This window comes from Urocampus carinirostris, chromosome 10 (assembly GCF_059441175.1).
Source record: "Urocampus carinirostris isolate Australia breed hairy pipefish chromosome 10, RoL_Ucar_1.0, whole genome shotgun sequence".
In the NCBI taxonomy this organism is placed as follows: domain Eukaryota; kingdom Metazoa; phylum Chordata; class Actinopteri; order Syngnathiformes; family Syngnathidae; genus Urocampus; species Urocampus carinirostris.
The window spans coordinates 43,343,866-43,362,728 of record NC_142358.1 but is presented as its reverse complement, the minus strand read 5'-3'; the positions used below and the strand labels follow the sequence as shown (position 1 = coordinate 43,362,728).

The 18,863-nt window shown below is 39.2% G+C and overlaps 1 protein-coding gene across 1 annotated transcript in view; it reads left to right on the top strand.

Annotated features, from left to right (window-relative positions):
• The first annotated feature begins 2,047 nt into the window (after positions 1–2,047).
• nectin3a (nectin cell adhesion molecule 3a) overlaps positions 2,048–18,863 on the top strand; it is a 52,496-nt gene continuing 35,680 nt past the window's right edge. The window contains exon 1 of the mRNA XM_088346297.1: positions 2,048–2,186. Coding sequence (XP_088202423.1) covers positions 2,132–2,186 — 55 coding nt within the window. The 5' untranslated portion in view covers positions 2,048–2,131. The remainder of the gene's footprint in view (positions 2,187–18,863) is intronic.

The window sequence follows — 18,863 nt, the reverse complement described above, 5'->3', positions numbered from 1 at the left end:
AATCAACAACAAACGATTTTGCCTTCCCTGGAAGCAGGGTTTCTACCGGTGTTTGAAATCCTTGAAAATGCTTGAATTTCAATGGGTTTTTTTCAGGACTTTTGGTTGAAGTGCTTGGAAATGCTTGTAAATGTTGCCATTTTTCTCAAAAAGCCTGCTTTAAAATGATTTACTCAAAAAACAAAACTCATTGTTGCTTTATAAATACACATTAGAGAAAGAGAATAAGGAAGAAAGAGAAAGAACGAAAAATACAGAGAGAAGAGAAGGGAAGAGAGTAACATAAAAAGAAAGAGAGAGAAAGAAAGACGGAAAGAAAGAAAGAGGGAGAGAGACTGAAAGAGAAGAGAGAAAGAGGGAGGAATACAGAAAGAAAAAGGAGCAAATTTCTTCATGCGGAGGTTTTGAGTTTTCCCATGCCCTTGTACAGGCTTTAGATCAGGGGATGGTGTTTTAATAGTCTGTAAAGCCTTTAAGACTTCTTGTGAATAAGGGCCAAATAAATAAATAAACATGACATTCAAAATGAAAAAGTTATATGAAATTGGCCATAAAAACGGTGTACCAATCCTGCAAAACCTACAAAATTAAAACGTTGCAGTGTTGGTGTGTATGGAGAATCGCGTCATCAAGAAGCCGGTCCACTATTGGTTGACGCCATAAAAGATACCGGCCTGTCATCCGTTTGCTTCACGGCATCGTGGAAATGCCTAAATGGCTTTGGTTGAACTACCTCCCACAATGGCTTTCTCTTTCTTCAAAATTCAGGATCTTGTGTAATGAACTTAAATTATTCAGTTATGGCTCCCAAGACGTCTTGAGGCTTTAGAGAGAAGAATGAAGATGTGACCATGGAAAAAAAGCCTTTGATGATCAAGAAATACAAAGAAGGCACTTATATGGCCACACACGTTTAGTTGCAAGGCTGTAAACTATCAAAGACCATAATTAAAAATAATGAGGCGATTCAACCAAGGAATTATTTTAAGATTATGACTATCCTCGCAAAAGGAAAATTTAAAATCGGTTTTCATTCGGACTCTACCATCACTTCTCCCTCTGCATCCGCCTGCAACTCCACTGAACCAGTTCAAGTCATGTCACACCAGAGGTAAATACTATTTCATTTTCCCTCCTACATTTATTTATTATGTTATTGAATTACATACATGTATATTACTCACATGCATATTACATACAAGTAGTACCTACTATGTAGAATATTTTTAATCGTATTGTTATTTTTGTGGAATCACTAAAATTAGTAAAATAACAAAATGTGTGCTTTTATTTTTACACATACACAACTTAAAATGGGTATAACATATATTTTAAACTAAATTTAAAAAATTAAATCATCAAAAATATCTAAAAAATTAAACAAACAAAAAAGGTTTCTACCAAGAAAATAATATACTATAATTGAGCATGAATATTGTATCTCAAAAGGAGGGATATTTTCTACTAAGAAACATAAATAATTTTAAAGTAAGAAAAATACTTTTAAGTAGCAAAAATATTAAAGTTTTTTTTTTTTTTTTTTTTTTAAACCAAGAGAAATACTTGAAATGAGCAGGCTGTCTCACTTTTTTTTCAAAGAAAATTACTTAAAAAGTAGGCATGTTTAAAAAAGAGACTCATTGTATGTTATTTTAAAATATTAGTTCCAATTTGCAGAAATATATTCAAAAAAAATTTTGAATTAAGATGAATACTTAAACTGAGCAAAAACGAAAAAATGAGATGCTTTTTTTTTTTTTTAATTATCCTATTAAATGACATTGGTATTCTCTTTTGGCTCCTTAAGAGTAATTTAATCCAAAGTGTTTTTTTTCCCAAGAAAATAACACAATCGAGCATATATATTTTTAAAAAGGGGAGGATTTTTTTAATGACTAAGAAAAATACGTAAAAGGAGCAAAAATATCCCCTCCAAAATAAGGAAAAGCCCTTGTTTGCTGACCAATCAATGGTCGGAATGTGACGCATTGTCACGCCCCCTTCTGGCCCCTCCCCCTCGTTGCCCCGCCCACTCCTTGCGGGGAGACCAGCAGGCTCCGGGCCAGTCAGGCAGTCCGACACAACCCACTTCGGTTCCGTTCGGTTCCGTTCGGTCCAGTTCTACGGAACCATGGAGCCCCTTTACGGACTTTTCACATCGCTCCTCGTCATTTACGGACTGTCCGGTAAGTCGCTCAACGTCTTTGATGACTTGGAGCAAGTTTTTGCCTCCGTTTTTTCTTTCCCCGTTTGTGAGGTGCCGCTAGCTCGGCTCACTTCCCCGGCCCAGAAAGTCCTCGGAACCGGGCAAAATGGCGATGGGAAGCACGCCGATAGATTCGGGAGGTTCGGAAGTAGATTTCGAAGCCCAGCCGGGCGGACTGCGGGTTGTTGTGGTTCGAGAATTAGGGAAGGCAACGCTGTTTTGCTGATACTTCCAAGGGAGTCTGGCGGGGGACCCAGTTCGTACTTTTTACTGCTCATTTTATTTGTAATTATTTTCCTCATTTATTGTCTTTTTACCGATCTTATTACTTTTAGTTGACCACCGAGCGGTAATAATATTACAATCAAACATTTGTTTAAGAATCTTCTTTGATTTACCAAGTGACGTCACAATGGGTGTCGACGTCATCAACGCCCCCCTCCCTATGATATTATATTTAGTTTGTCATAGTAGATCCTTGTCCTAATAATAGCAAACTTGCATCAGACATACTTACAAAGTATTCATTAAATCCTTCCTCTCACCCATAAAAATGCAAAAATATCCCCAAGAAAATAGAAAAACAATGAGCCACTCTAACAAAGAGAGATGGTTTTTTTGTAAACCGAGAAAAAAACCTTCAAACCAGTCCAAAAAGATCTAATAAAATAAGTATGTTCGACCAAGAACGATAATTTAAATAGGTATGATGCTTTACATTGAAAAAAACAACGGCGACCTCGTGATGAAGTTGCTGTATCTGAGTTAGGTCAGAGGGATTTCTGCGACTGGTAACCATGGAAACCATCTGTTTCATGCAGGGGCGCAACCCCGACCCCAAAAACGGCTCGGAGAGGAATGGGGGGCCGCCAGGCTGTACTTCCCCAAGACACATTACAGGAAGCGATGCCCCTTTGAGATCCCTGAACAGAGATAAATATCTCAAAAATAGAGATGGGATGTTTTCGTTGAATGAAATACTTCAAATGGGAACAAATGATCTAGAAATGGACACATTTTTACTAGGGAAAATATTTAAAAAACAAACCTTATCAATCCATTTATCTGTCTATAAAAAGAGTAGACATCTAGACGTCTATCTAGACCTCTATCTATCCATCTAGACACCTATCTATCTAGACCTCTATCTAGACATATATATAGATATCTAGACATCTATCCATCTAGACATCTACCTATCTATCTTATCCCCCTTGTCTTATAACATTATCTTCTCTGTTCCTTTATCTTCTTGCTCATACCTCACTTGAATGTGTAAAACTGGAGTGTCATGCCCAATTTCGTTGTCACAATATGTTAGCCCATTTGTAACAATGACAATAAAGGTATATTCTATTCTATTCTATTCTATTCTATCTAGACATCTAGACATCTATCTATGTATCTAGACTTCTATGTATCTATCTAGACATCTATCTGGACATCTTTCTATTTAGACATGTAGCTAGACATTTATCTAGACATCTATCTATCTAGACATCTAACTAGACATTTATCTATCTAGACATCTATACATCTAGACATCTATCTAGACATCTATTTAGACATCTAGACATCCATCTATCTAGACATTTATCTATCTAGACATCTATCTAGATATCTACACATCTATCTATCTATCTATCTATCTATCTATCTATCTAGACATCTATCTAGACATCTATTTAGACATCTAGACATCCATCTATCTAGACATTTATCTATCTAGACATCTATCTAGATATCTACACATCTATCTATCTATCTATCTAGACATCTATCTAGACATCTATCTATCTATGTATCTAGACTTCTATGTATCTAGACTTCTATGTATCTATCTGGACATCTTTTTAGACATCTATCTATGTATCTATCCATCTATCTATGTATCTTGACATCTACCTATCTATCTATCCAGACATCTATATAACTATCTAGACATCTCTCTCTATCTCTCTATCTATCTCTCTCTTTGTCTATCTAGAAAAAAGTGTTAAAAGTACAGTCAAGCGTTTACTAGAATAAGAGAAATGATTTACCAATGTGACTTGCTTTTTTTCTTAGTCGTCGGGAATCCCGACTCAAGATTGTTTTTGTTGTGGTTGCGGAGGAGTGGCCCAGTGAAGGACTCCGGACTCGAGTGTTGCGCGTGCTCGCACCCTCCTCCCCGTTACCCCTCTCTTTAAGTGGGTAAGGTTGCGACAGGGGGGGGGGGGGGCACAGCTGGCTTTGGCTGCTTGTTTTAAGGGGGGGCCGTGCACCATTCGGGGGTGGGGGGCACCCGCAAACTCACGTATCCTCCTAAACTAGAGCTCCCGGGGTGATGAAAGGCCCAGTGTGCACGATATTTTTTTTTTCCACTTTTTCCTTCTCCCGCCACTCATGTGAGCAGCTCCTGCTTTGTCTTTCAGTGTCGCTCGCCTTTCGAGTAGATTCTACGGCTAGCCGCTAAAGTTAGCTTCTTATATCAGCTCTGAACGACTCAAGTCGCTCTTTTCAGCCTCCCCGGGTGTATCAGGCTTGGTTTTTTTTTTTTCATTGACCCTGATGGTGATCGGCACCAGCTTTCTCTTAACCTCTTGCACATTTTGTTTCTCTCTTTTCCTTTTTTCTCTCCTCCTTTTTCATTTCTCTGTCATTCTCTTTCTTGTGCTCTTTCTCTCTTTTCCTTTAAATCTCCTTCTCTTTTCCTCTCTTTCTTCTTCTTTTACTCAGTCTCTTTTTTCTCTCCTTCTCTTTCTTAGTCTCCTTCTCCTCCTTAGTCTCTCTCCTTAGTCTCTCTCCTTATTTCATTCTTTTTCTTTCTTTTTTCTTTCTTTTTTTCTTCTATCTTTCTATCTTTCCATCTCTCTCTCTTTCTATCTTTCTACCTTTCTATCTTTTTTCTTTTTTGCTTTCTTTCCTTCTTTCTTGCTTTCTTTCACTTTCTATTTCTGTATCTTTCTTTCTTTGTATTTCTTTCTGTCTTTCATTCTTTCTCTCTCTCACTTGCTTTCTTTCTCTTTCTTCATCTTTCTTTCTTTCTTTCTTTCTTTTTTGTCTGTTTGTCTGTCTTTCTCCATTTCTTTTTTCTCTTTCTCTCTTTTTCTCTTCATTGGTTTTCTTCTCTTTCTTCCCTCTGCTTTTCTCTCTCACTGCTACTACTTTTCTTTCCCTCTATTTCTTTTTCTCTCTCTTCCTCTTTGTCCCTCTCGTTTTCTCTCTCTTTCTCTCGAATACGATATTTTGGCCCCCAAGAGATATTTTTTCTCTCTAGCTGGTGGGCCCCACCCGATCTCAAATGAGTTTGACGCCCCTGGTTATGAGAGTTCATGAAAAACGCGAGACTCCGCCGCCCCCCAGTTTTGAAACCATGATCGCCGAGTGTCTATTAGGCTAGCACGCTAGCGCGCTACGTGGGAATCAATTAGCCGCATCTGGCTAAAATCTATTCCTGTCCGCAGCCTGTAATTTGGGCGTCTCCGCCGCCGCCGCCGCAGTAGATGGAGTTCCCGAGTGGATTTTGGGGGAGGCGGCGCGGGGAGGGGACCCCCAAACCGCCTCGACCAGCGGTCCTGATGGGAATTCAGGCTCCTCTTTTGAGAACCCACTCTTCACATTTGTTTGCTTTTGAATCTAGATTAGCGTTAAGAATAATTCCTCATGCACTAAATTAATACTTTTGAAAAGGTTCGATCTTACTATATTATAATTGAGCTCCTTTTCATTGTTTGGAGTGTTCAGACAAAGACAACAATCACAAATACCTTTGAGAGAAATAATGATCGTGAGAGAGAAAGATAGAAAAGGGGACGAAGAAAGAGAAAGACAGAGAAGGTAAGAGAGAGCGATAAAGGGGGAAAAAGAAAGAAAGGGGAGAGAGAAGGAAATAGAGAGAAAGAGAGAGATAGGGAAAGATAGAAAGGGGGACAAAGAAAGAGAAAGACAGAGAAGGTAAGAGAGAGCCTTAAAGAAAGAGCGATAAAGGGGGAAAAATAAAGAAAGGGGAGAGAGAAAGAAATGGAGAAGGAAAGCGAGAGAGAAGGAAATACAGTGAGAAAAAGAGAGAGAGAGATGAAAAAAGAAAGATAAAGAAAGTACGAGACATAGGGAGAAAGAAGGAGAATGAGAGTGAGAGAGAAGGAAATAGAGAGAGGGAGAAGGAAAGATAATAAAAGACAGAAAGATGGAAAAATATTAAAGTAGAGAAAGATGAAAGATAAAGAAAAAAGGGATTGAGTTAGAGAAAGATGAATAGAGCTAAAAAATAAGAGAGGGAAAGAAAGAGAAAGAAAAAGAGCGAGGGATAAAAAGAAAGACAAAAAAGAAACAAAGAACGAAGGAGATAGAGGGAGAGAGAAGGTAAAGGAGAGTGAAAATGAGAGAGAAGGAAATAGAGAGAGAAAAAAAGGTAATAAAAGACAGAAAGATGGAAAATATTAAAGTAGAGAGGGTGAAAGAAAAAGGGAACTATAGACAAAAAGAGTGAGAGTGAAAGAACGGTAAAGAGAGATAGAGAGAGAAAGATGAAAGATAAAGATAAAAGGGATTGAGATAAAGAAAGATGAATAGAGCTAAAAACTAAGAGAGAGAAAGAAATAGAGCAAGAAAAAGAGCGAGGGATAAAAAGAAAGACAAAAAAGGAACAAAGAAAGAAGGAGATAGAGGGAGAGAGAAGGAAAAGGAGAATGAAAGTGAGAGAGTAGGAAATAGAGAGAGAAAAAAAGATAATAAGAAACATGCAAAATAAGAGAAGATGGAAAATATTAAAGTAGAGAGTGTGAAAGAAAAAGGGAACTATAGACAAAAAGAGTGAGAGTGAAAGAACGGTAGAGAGAAAAAGATAAAAGAAAAAGATAAAAGGGATTGAGAGAAAGAAAGATGAATAGAGATAAAAACAAAGTGAGAGACAGAGAGAAAAAGAGCAAGAAAGGTAAAGAAAGCTAGAAAGAGAGAAAACGAAAGAGAAAGAAAGAAACAGAGAGAGAGAACAAATTAAAGAAGAGAGAGAGAGAGAAAGAGAGTATAGGGGACAAAGAGAGAGAGAAAGCGCTCCTTACTGTTCAAGCGGCGGCTCCTTTCATCGTTCGCCTTTAAGAGCCAGCCCATGAAGCCGTTTCGTTCGCAAACGGCACACCACACCTTGCAGCTTCGGTTGGATCCCGAGCCCCGCCCCCTCTGACCAAGCCCCGCCTCTTCCCGCCATCTTGGAAGCTCATCAGGCGATTGGGTCTTTATATTCCGAAAGCCAATTTTGATTTTTCCTTCTGGGACCTTTCTGGAAAAAATGGGGAAATAAACACGTTTTTCACGCGCCGGGATAGTGAAAAAGTGGGGGAAAGGCGCGGATCGGGGGTGGCAAAACCGTCGTTCGCGGGCCACACGCGGCACCCTTGGTTCCTTGGTTCGGCCAAAACCGAAATGCTTTTTCGAGTGTCTGCAACTCATTCAATATATTACATTGTAAAAATACTAAATACGACGACCGTAATAGTACAAAAAAATACTATAACAGAAATAGTACCGAAATAAAACGACGGTATTATTTAAAAATACCCCAAAAATACAACAAAGGACAGTCATACTATAAAACGACGACAGAAGGGTACAAGAATCTGAAATACTACAAAAAGACCACAGATATACTACAAAGATTTTCCTGTGGAAATACCACAAAACTGCAAAAATACTACACAAATTAAACTACAGGTATACTATACAATACTACAGTATGATGACCACAGAAATTTGACCCAAAAAAAGTACAGTGCTACTTCAGATATATTTCAAAAATTAGACGATAGAAATTCTACAAAATACTTCATAATAAAAGGACAGTAATACTAAAAAACCACGACAGAGCGGTACAAAAATCTGCAGAAATACTACAAAAAGACCACAGATATACTACAAAGATTTTCCTGTGGAAATACCACAAAACTGCAAAAATACTACACAAATTAAACTACAGGTATACTATACAATACTACAGTATGATGACCACAGAAATTTGACCCAAAAAAAGTACAGTGCTACTTCAGATATATTTCAAAAATTAGACGATAGAAATTCTACAAAATACTTCATAATAAAAGGACAGTAATACTAAAAAACCACGACAGAGCGGTACAAAAATCTGCAGAAATACTACAAAAAGACCACAGATATACTACAAAGATTTTCCTGTGGAAATACCACAAAACTGCATAAATACTACACAAATAAAACTACAGGTATACTATACAACACTGCAGCATTATGACCACAGAAATTTGCCAAAAATAAAAGTACAGTACCACTTCAGATATATTTCAAAAAATTGACGATAGAAATACTATAAAATACTTCAAAACAAAAGGACAGTAATACTATAAAACGACGACAGAATGGTACAAAAATCTGACTGGAGAAATACTACAAAAAGACCACAGATATACTACAAAGATTTTCCTGTGGAAATACTACAAAACTGCAAAAATACTACACAAATAAAACTAAGAGTATACTACACAGTACTACAGTATGATGACCACAGAAATTTGCCAAAAAAAAAAGTACAGTACTACTTCAGATATATTTCAAAAATTTGACAATAGAAATACTAAAAAATACTTCACAATAAAAGAACAGTAATACTATAAAATGGTAACAAAATCTGACTGCAGAAATACTTCAAAAGGACCACAGATATACTACAAAGATTCCACTGTGGAAATACCCCAAATCTGCAAAAATACTACACAAATAAAACTACCGGTCCACTATACAATACGACAGTATAATTACCGCAGAAATTCGACAAATATAAAAGTACAGTACTACTTCAGATATATTTCAAAAATTTGACGATAGAAATACTATAAAATACTTCAAAACAAAAGGACAGTAATACCATAAAACGACGACAGAATGGTACAAAAATCTGACTGGAGAAATACTACAAAAAGATCACAGATATACTACAAAGATTTTCCTGTGGAAATACTACAAAACTGCAAAAATACTACACAAATAAAACTACAGGTTTACTACACAATACTACAGCGGAAATTTGCCAAAAATAAAAGTACACTACTACCTCGGATATATTTTAAAAATTCGACCAGAGAAATACTACAAAATACTTCAAAAAAAAAGGACAGTAATACTCGAAAACCATGACAGAAGGGAACAAGAATCTGACTGCAGAAATACTACAAAAAGACCACAAATATACCACAAAGATTTTCCTGTGGAAATACTACAAAAATACTACACAAATAAAACTACAGGTACACTACACAGTACTACAGTATGATGACCACGGAAATTTGCCAAAAATAAAAGTACAGTACTACTTCAGATATATTTCAAAAATTTGACGATAGAAATACTAAAAAATACTTCACAATAAAAGAACAGTAATACTATAAAACGGTAACAAAATCTGACTACAGAAATACTACAAAAAGACCACAAAGATTTTCCTGTGGAAATACTTCAAAACTGCTAAAATACTACACAAATAAAACTACGAGTATACTACACAGTACTACAGTATGATGACCACGGAAATCCGACAAAAATAAAAGTACAGTACTACTTCAGATATATTTCATAAATTTGACAATAGAAATACTATAAAATACTTCAAAACAAAAGGACAGTAATACTATAAAGCGACGACAGAATGGTACAAAAATCTGACTGCAGAAACGGTTCGTAAGCCGAGACGGGAGAGCAGACGTGGTCGGGATCGAAACGGGTCGTAGCCGGAGACAAACGGGAGCAAAAACGGGACAGGAGTGAGTCAGGGTCGAAAAAGGCTTGCCTCGTATACACAGAGGTTTGCAGACGGACTGACAAAAGGACTGGGTTTAAATAGGGAAAATGGCGGCTGTAGAACGCCGGTCTGCTATCGGTTTGGGTCGTGCTAAAAGCGAAACGTCTCCCAAACCGCTGTCATAAGCTAGCGCTCCGGGAGCGTTTCCATCTTTCCGACGGCTCGCGGAAAAACGTCAAATCTTTCCCGGATCGGCCTCGAAATATCGCCGGCGCCGTCCCGGAGGTCACGCCGACACGTGTTTAGCTAGCATGTGCGCCTCAGCCGGCGGCGCCCGCCGGAAAAGCCTGAGTCACCGGCACTCTTATTCTTGGACCCGCGCGCTCCGGCTTCATTGCCAGAGGGGGGGGGGGGGGGGGGGGGGGGGTCGGGCGAACATATGGTAGAAAAGACAACTTGCGGGGGGGCCGGACGAGTCGATTGAACGGGGGAAAGAGAGAGAAAGATAGAGTGACTAAAAGAGAGAGAGAAAAAGAGAGAGAAAAGTAAAGAAAGAAGTAGAGAGATTAAGTGAGAGAGGTAGAGAAAGAGCAAGAAAACAAGAGAAAGAGGTAGAGAAAGAGAAAAAGACTGAGAAAGAGCGAGAAAACAAGAGAGAGTGAGAGAAAAATAAAGAAAACATAGAGAGAGAAAGGAAGAAGAGAAAGAAAGAGAAAAAGACTGAGAAAGAGCGAGAAAACAAGAGAGAGTGAGAGAAAAATAAAGAAAACATAGAGAGAGAAAGGAAGAAGAGAAAGAATGAGAAAAAGACTGGAACTAAACTAAAGAGAGAGGGAGAAAAATAAAGAAAACAGAGAGAGAGAGAAAGGGAGGAAGAGAAAGAAAGAGAAAAAGACCAGGAAAGAGTGAGAACAATAAAGAGAGTGAGGTAAAAAGAAATAAAAAATGATGCGAGAGACAAGAGAGAGTGAAGTAGAGGGAAAGAGGAAGAGAAAGAAAGAGAAAAGGACTGAGAAAGAGCAAAGAACTAAAGAAAGATAGAGAAAAAGAAAGAGACAATATCAAAGAGAGAGACAAAAAGACAGAATAAAGTAGAGAGAGAAAAAGAGAGGGAGAAAAGTAATGAAAGAAGTAGAGAGATGAGAGAGAGAGGTAGCGAAAGAAAGAAAAAGACTGAGAAAGAGCAAGAAAACAAGAGAAGGAGGTAGAGAATGAAAGAGAAAGAGAAAAAGACTGAGAAAGAGTGAGAAAACAAGAGAGAGTGAGAGAAAAATAAAGAGAAAATGATAAGAAGAGAGACAAAAAGAGAGAGTGAAGTAGAGAGAGAGAGAGAGGAAGAGAAAGACTTAGAAAGAGCGTAGAACTAAAGAGAGATGGAGAAAAAGAAAGAGACAATATTAAAGAGAGAGACAAAAAGAGAGGGAGAAAAGTAAAGAGAAGTAGAGATGAGAGAGAGGTAGAGAGAAAAAGAGAAAGAGAAAAAGACTGAGAAAGAGCAAGACAACAAGAGAAAGAGGTAGAGAAAGAAAAAGAGAAAAAGACCAAGAAAGAGTGAGAAAATGAAAGAAAGTGAGATAAAAAGAAAGAGAAAATGATAAGGAGAGAGACAAAAAGAGAAAGTGAAGTAGAGAGAGAGAAAAAGAGAGAGGGAGGAAGAGAAAAAGATTGAAAAAGTGCAAGAAAACTAAAGAAAGAGAAAAAGAAAGAAAACAGAGAGAAAGAAAGGAAGAAAGAGAAAAAGACTGGGGAAGAGCGAAGAACTAAAGAGAGATAAAGAAAAAGAAAGAGACAATATTAAAGAGAGAGACAAAAAGAGAGAATGAAGTAGAAAGAGAAAAAGAGACAGCTACAGGATGAAAGAGAAAAAGACTAAAGAAAAGTGAGAATATGAAAGAGAGTGATAGAAAAGAAAGAGAAAAGAGAAAAAGAGAGACAGCTAGAGGATGAAAGAGAAAAAGACTAAAGAAGAGTGAGAATATGAAAGAGAGCAATAGAAAAAAGAGAGAGAGAAAGAGAGACAGCTAAAGGATGAAAGAGAAAAAGACTAAAGAAGAGTGAGAATATGAAAGAGAGTGATAGAAAAGAGAGAGAGAAAAAAGACAGGTAGAGAAGGAAAGTGAAAAAAAAAAAGAGCGAGAAAACAAAAGAGGAGAGAGAAAAAGAGAGAAAATGTTAAGGTGAGAGACAAAAAGTGAGACAGCTAGAGGATGAAAGAGAAAAAGACAAAAGAAGAGAAAGAATATGGAAGAGTGAGAGAAAAAGAGTGTGAGGAAGAGAGAAGGTTCTCCAGCTCCTGGCGTTGGTGACATCAAGTGGAAACATTTCAAACTGCTGCTCGTTTTTCTCTTGTGCTTCCCCGGCACGTTCTACACTCGTTCTCGGACCCCGCCCCAAGCCCCCACTTAAGTTTTGGCCTCCCCGCTGGCCCCCCCGCGATGGCCACTTTTATCGGAGGCTAATAAAGACACAAAGGCCATGGTGATTTACGGGGCGGCGCGCCGGCAGGGAAGAAAAGGCGCTAAACGGGGGTCCTGACTTTTGACCCTGGACTCGCACGCTGGCCTCGTCCAATCGCATTTGCCGATCTTCAGGATTCTAAATCGGGAGCGCCGCTTGTGAGCTGCTGGTTTTCGACCCGATGCCTCACTGGAATACCTATATAATGGCACCACTTGGTCGCGTCTCCTCTCTACTTCGTAATCATGTATGCGATTCTAAGCATTTTTATTTCCTCCTCAGAATAGATTTGATTTTTTCTATGCAAGTAGCACAACTTGGTTGTGTCTTCTTTCTATCTCTGTATTATGTGTGAGGCACTGGAGACATAGATTTTGCTTTTCTATAGAAATAGTAGCACTCATTTCACAACTTGGTCCTGTCTCCTCTCTACCTCCTTCTAATCTACACGAGGCACTGATAGCTTGGCTCGTAAAGAAATACAAGAAGCATATATGTGCCTCATTAGAAACAAATGTAGCAGTAGCACAACTTGGTCCTGTCCCCTCTCTACCTCTTCATAATGAGTGAGGCACTGGAGATCTTGGCATGCTCACAAGAATCTAAGCATTTATGTTCCTTATTAGAATAGAATTGAATTTTCTTCTAATTTAATAGCGGTTCTTAGTTGTGTCGCTTCTCTACCTCTTCATAATGAGTGAGGCACTGGAGAGCTTGGCTTTCTCGCAAGAATCCAAGCATTTATCTTCTTCATTAGAATAGATTTTGCTTTTCTATAGAAGTAGTAGCACAACTTGGTCCTGTCTCCTCTCTACCTCCTTATAATCTACATGAGGCACTGATGGATTGGCTCGTAAAGAAATACAAGAGGCATATATGTGCTTCATTAGAAACAAATGTAGCAGTAGCACAACTTGGTCCTGTGCCCTCTCTACCTCTTCATAATGAGTGAGGCACTGGAGAACTTGGCATGCTCGCAAGAATCTAAGCATTTATCTTCTTCATTAGAATAGATTTTGCTTTTTTATAGAAGTAGTAGCACAACTTGGTCCTGTCTCCTCACTACCTCTTCATAATGAGTGAGGCACTGGAGAGCTTAGCATGCTCGCAAGAATCTAAGCATTTATCTTCTTCATTAGAATAGATTTTGCTTTTCGAGAGAAGTAGTAGCACAACTTGGTCGTGTCTCCTTTCTACCTGGTAATTATGTGTGCAATTCTAAGCATATCTATTTCCCCGTCAGAATATATTTTATAGCACAACTTGGACGTATCTCCTCTCTATCTCTGTATTATGTGTGAGGCACTGGAGATTTTGGCATGCTCACAAGAATCTAAGCATTTATGTTCCTTATTATAATAGATTTGAATTTTCTTCAAATATAATAGCAGATCTTGGTTGTGTCGCTTCTCTACCTCTTCTTAATGAGTGAGGCACTGGAGAGCATGGCTTTCTCGCAAGAATCCAAGCATTTATCTTCTTCATTAGAATAGATTTTGCTTTTCTATAGAAGTAGTAGCACAACTTGGTCCTGTCTCCTCACTACCTCTTCATAATGAACATGCGGCACTGGAAAGCTTGGCTCGTAAAGAAATACAAGAAGCATATATGTGCCTCATTAGAAATAAATGTAGCGGTAGCACAACTTGGTCGTGTCTCCTCTCTATCTCTGTATTATGTGTGAGGCACTGGAGATTTTGGCATGCTCACAAGAATCTAAGCATTTATGTTCCTTATTATAATAGATTTGAATTTTCTTCAAATATAATAGCAGATCTTGGTTGTGTCGCTTCTCTACCTCTTCTTAATGAGTGAGGCACTGGAGAGCATGGCTTTCTCGCAAGAATCCAAGCATTTATCTTCTTCATTAGAATAGATTTGGCTTTTCTATAGAAGTAGTCACACAACTTGGTCCTGTCTCCTTTCTACCTGGTAATTATGTGTGCGATTCTAAGCATATCTATTTCCCCGTCAGAATATATTTTATTTTTTCTATGCAAGTAGCACAACTTGGTCCTGTCTCCTCTTTATCTCTGTATTATGTGTGAGGCACTGGAGATTTTGGCATGCTTACAAGAATCTAAGCATTTATGTTCCTTATTATTATAGATTTGAATTTTCTTCAAATATAATAGCAGATCTTGGTTGTGTCGCTTCTCTACTTCTTCTTAATGAGTGAGGCACTGGAGAGCATGGCTTTCCCGCAAGAATCCAAGCATTTATCTTCTTCATTAGAATAGATTTTGCTTTTCTATAGAAGTAGTAGCACAACTTTGTCCTGTCTCCTCACTACCTCTTCATAATGAACATGCGGCACTGGAAAGCTTGGCTCGCAAAGAAATCTAAGAAGTATATATGTGCCTCATTAGAAATAAATGTAGCGGTAGCACAACTTGGTCGTGTCTCCTCTCTACCTCTTCATAATGTACGAGGCGCTGGAGAACTCAGATTTTTAGAAAGATTCGAAGCATTCATGTTCCTCTTGAAAATACACTTGGGTTTTCTGTAAAAAATGTTGCACAACTTGGTCGTGTCTCCTCTCTACCTCTTTATAATGTACGAGGCGCTGGAGAACTCGGATTGTTAGAATGATTCGAACAATTCCTTATTAGAATTGTTTTTATTTTATTTTCTTTTTTTAGTAAATTGTCGCACAACTTGGTCGTTTCCCCTCTCAACCTCTCCATAAAGTACAGGAGACACCAGAAAGCTCAGCCTTAATCAGTCACCTGGTTCAAGCTGTTTGATTGTCAACTTTAGCTTCTGAGGTTTTTTTTTGTGGTTCAAATGTTTCGTTTGTATTTTTGTCACAGTCCCGCATGTGTATTTGCGTTCCTTTGATCGACAGCCTCTCCCGTTTTTTGCTCCTGTTTGTCTCCCGCTATGATCTGTTTTGATCTCGACCACGTCTGTTCTCCCGTCCCAAATAAAGATCTGTTTTTGATCTCGACCAAGTCTACTCTCCTCTACCTGGCTTTTGACTTGTTTCCATTTTTGCTCTCCTGTCCCGGCTTTTGACTTGTTTCCGATCCCGACCACATTTTTGCTCTCCTGTCCCGTCCACCGACCTGTTGTTTCCGTCCCCGACACTGCCATCGCTCGCCACGGAAGATCCACTTTTGTGTTTGGATCCCAAGCCGAGTACAAGAGAGAACACTGAATCGTGGGCGCACCCCTTCCTCGTTCCTTCAATAAAACTTGTGGTGAACGTTACGCGAGTGGGTCCTGTTTTTGTTCCGGTCCTGACAGTAGCTACTAATGTATTCAGCTAAAATGAAGATCATCGATCGATATTTAGTATACAGGGCAGGACGGAGATCAGGATCCGTTGACCAGATTTCTGTCCTTGGCGGAAGCCGAATGTCGGCGATACTCGGACGCAGATTGGCTCCCTGTCACGTTTTAGACCCCCTGTCTTTTTGTCACCTGTTGTCAGTCTGTCTGCGAACCTCAGTTCCAATAGGCAAGCCTTTTCCAAACCCTGACTCCCACATGTTTTTTGCTCCTGTCTGTCACCTGGCTTCTACCCATTTTCTGATCCGGACCACAGTTTTTTGCTCTCCTGTCCCGGCTACTGACCTGTTTTTTCCTGCTTTCGACACCGCCATCGCTCGCCACGGAAATACCACTTCTGCTTTCCTAACCCTGACTCACACATGTTTTTGCTCCTGTCTATCGCAAACCTCAGTTCCAATAGGCAAGCCTTTTCCAAACCCTGACTCCCACATGTTTTTTGCTCCTGTCTGTCACCTGGCTCCTACCCATTTTCTGATCCGGGACCACAATTTTTTGCTCTCCTGTCCCGGCTACTGACCCGTTTTTCCTGCTCTCGACACCGCCATCGCCCGCCACGGAAATACCACTTCTGCTTTCCTAACCCTGACTCCCACATGTTTTTGCTCTTGTCTGTTGCAAACCTCGGTTCCAATAGGCAAACCTTTTCCAAACCCTGACTCCCACATGTTTTCTGCTCCTGTCTGTCACCTGGCTTCTACCCATTTTCTGATCCGGACCACAGTTTTTTGCTCTCCTGTCCTGGCTACTGACCTGTTTTTTCACCGCCATCGCCCGCCACGGAAATTTCACTTCTAGCGATCTACGGATTTTGTGTACTATCCCTTCCCTTCCTTCCAATAAAACTAAGAGAAACGCACGCAAGTGGGTCCTGTCTCCGTTCTGGTCCTGACAAAACGGGAACATTTCTGGAGTCCGCCTGGGTCCGTTTTCAATCAACGGAATGTCAATTTCCCGAGTTCTGTTTTTAAAAAGGCAAGAAGTTGTGGAAAAATGAATGTTCACAGGTGCCTGGACAGGTTTCCCCCCAAAATACTAATGACACGTTTCTGTCCAAGTGTTGTTTTTCAACCCAAGCCTGTGAACTTTTGGTTTTCTGTCTCCGTAAATAAAACCCGGGAAGGGAAACGGCTTGCGGTGGACGCCGACTCCCGCCTACACGGCTTGCTGGATGAAAACAAAAGTCGACCGCTGACTCCAAAATCTGACGCTACTGCTCGAATCTGACGGATTTTTGCAATCAGTCAGACTAAAACCATTATCTATTTTGCGTGTTCACATTATCGGGATAACGGCGATAGACCGATTATCAGCAAGGATATTTAGGAATTTAAGAGACGTCTGTATCAACATTTATCTCCGATTTTACAGCCGAGACTCTATGGCTACTACTCCTCCTTCCTCCAGTTTCTCACCCCCCTGACTTCTGATTGGATAAGTGCCAGAGGACGGAGCTACTACAGCAGGAACAATAACTACGCCGACTTACGATTAAGAGCGAGAAAAGTTAAGTCGATTTGTTTTTTAGAGGCTCAATCAGGTGGAGGCGGATAAATGAGCTCTTATCATAACACGAGTTTGTTTGTGATTGAGAAAGGGACGCTAAAGTGGAAGGCTGAGTGATGAGCTGTTATCATAACATGAGTTTGTCAATTTATTCATGATTGCTATTTTTTCGTTTGCAAGTTAGCTAACTCGTATAACAAAAGACACCCAAAATGAGAAAAATGTACTATTTCCTTTACAATTAAGCCAATATTTCGTTTTTAGTCTTTAGTTAATACAGCAGGAACAATAACTCTGCCGATTTGTGATTAATAACGAGAAAAGTTAAGTCGATTTGTTTTTTAGAGGCTCAATCAGGTGGAGACGGATAAATGAGCTCTTATCATAACGCGAGTTGGTGTGTTTGTCAATGAGAAAGGGACGCTACAGTGGAAGGCTGAGTGATGAGCTATTATCATAACATGAGTTTGTCAATTTATTCATGATTGCTATTTTTTCGTTTGCAAGTTAGCTAATTTGTGTAACAAAAGACACACAAAATTAGAAAAATATATTATTTCCTTTACAATTAAGCCAATATTTAGTTTTTAGTCTTTAGTTAATACAGCAGGAACAATAACTCTGCCGACTTGTGATTAAGAGGAGACGGATATATGAGCTCTTATCATAACGCGAGTTGATGTGTTTGTGATTGAGAAAGGGATGCTAAAGTGGAAGGCTGAGTGATGAGCTGTTATCATAACATGAGTTTGTCAATTTGGCTCTAAAACAGGAATGCCGACACTTTTCAATTCGCCAGCTTTGTTGAATTTCCTTGCACTTTTTGTTTTAAGTTAATTTAAGTCATGTTGGTAGTATTGACATATATTCATAGTAAAAAATTCAGGGAGCTATTTAAATTTTTATGTACTTTTATACGAGTTGCTTCTAAGCCAAATTGTGTATCCTGTGCGGTTACCTTTTTGGTTTAAGTGAAAGATGAGTGTCACGGTTGCCACGGCGCCCAATTGGCCCCGCCCATGGACACCAGCTGAAACGCAATGACAGATTGCTCCCTGTCACTACTTAAACGCTGTCCTGTGAGTCGCTTGTTGTCGGAGCATCTGCGAAACTCTGTTTGGCTGTGTTTTTGCTCTTGTTTTGCAAGCCCAGTGAATCTCCGTTTTCTCCTGTGCTTTTGCTCCTGTTTTGTTCTCGCCCCGATCTGTTTGATGTTGTCCACTTCCTCGTTCCGATCAATCTACTTCTGCGACCAACGATCCCCGGATCGATTGTGCGCTCATTCCTCTTCTCCCCAATAAACTGTGAGTAACGTTACGCGAGTGGGTTCTGCTTCCTGTTTCCTGTCCTGGTCCTGACAATGAGTCCTGTTAGTTGTATTGAAAATGTAATTTACGGTAAATTTTTTCAGTAACTAAATTTATAACAAATATCCTTTGTTTCTTTTTGCATGATTAAAAATTTCTTAGGCCGATTTTGAAGCTTTGACAGCAAATGAACATCGGCTCGCCAGAAGCATTGACTAACACTATACATCAGTGGATACAATGGTGACCTTTTCGGAGTATCAGTTATCGGACTCGTCTTAATACGAGTAAGACTAATAGTCTTAATACTAATACCCATATCGGTCGTTTTTTTGTCCGTGATTGATTT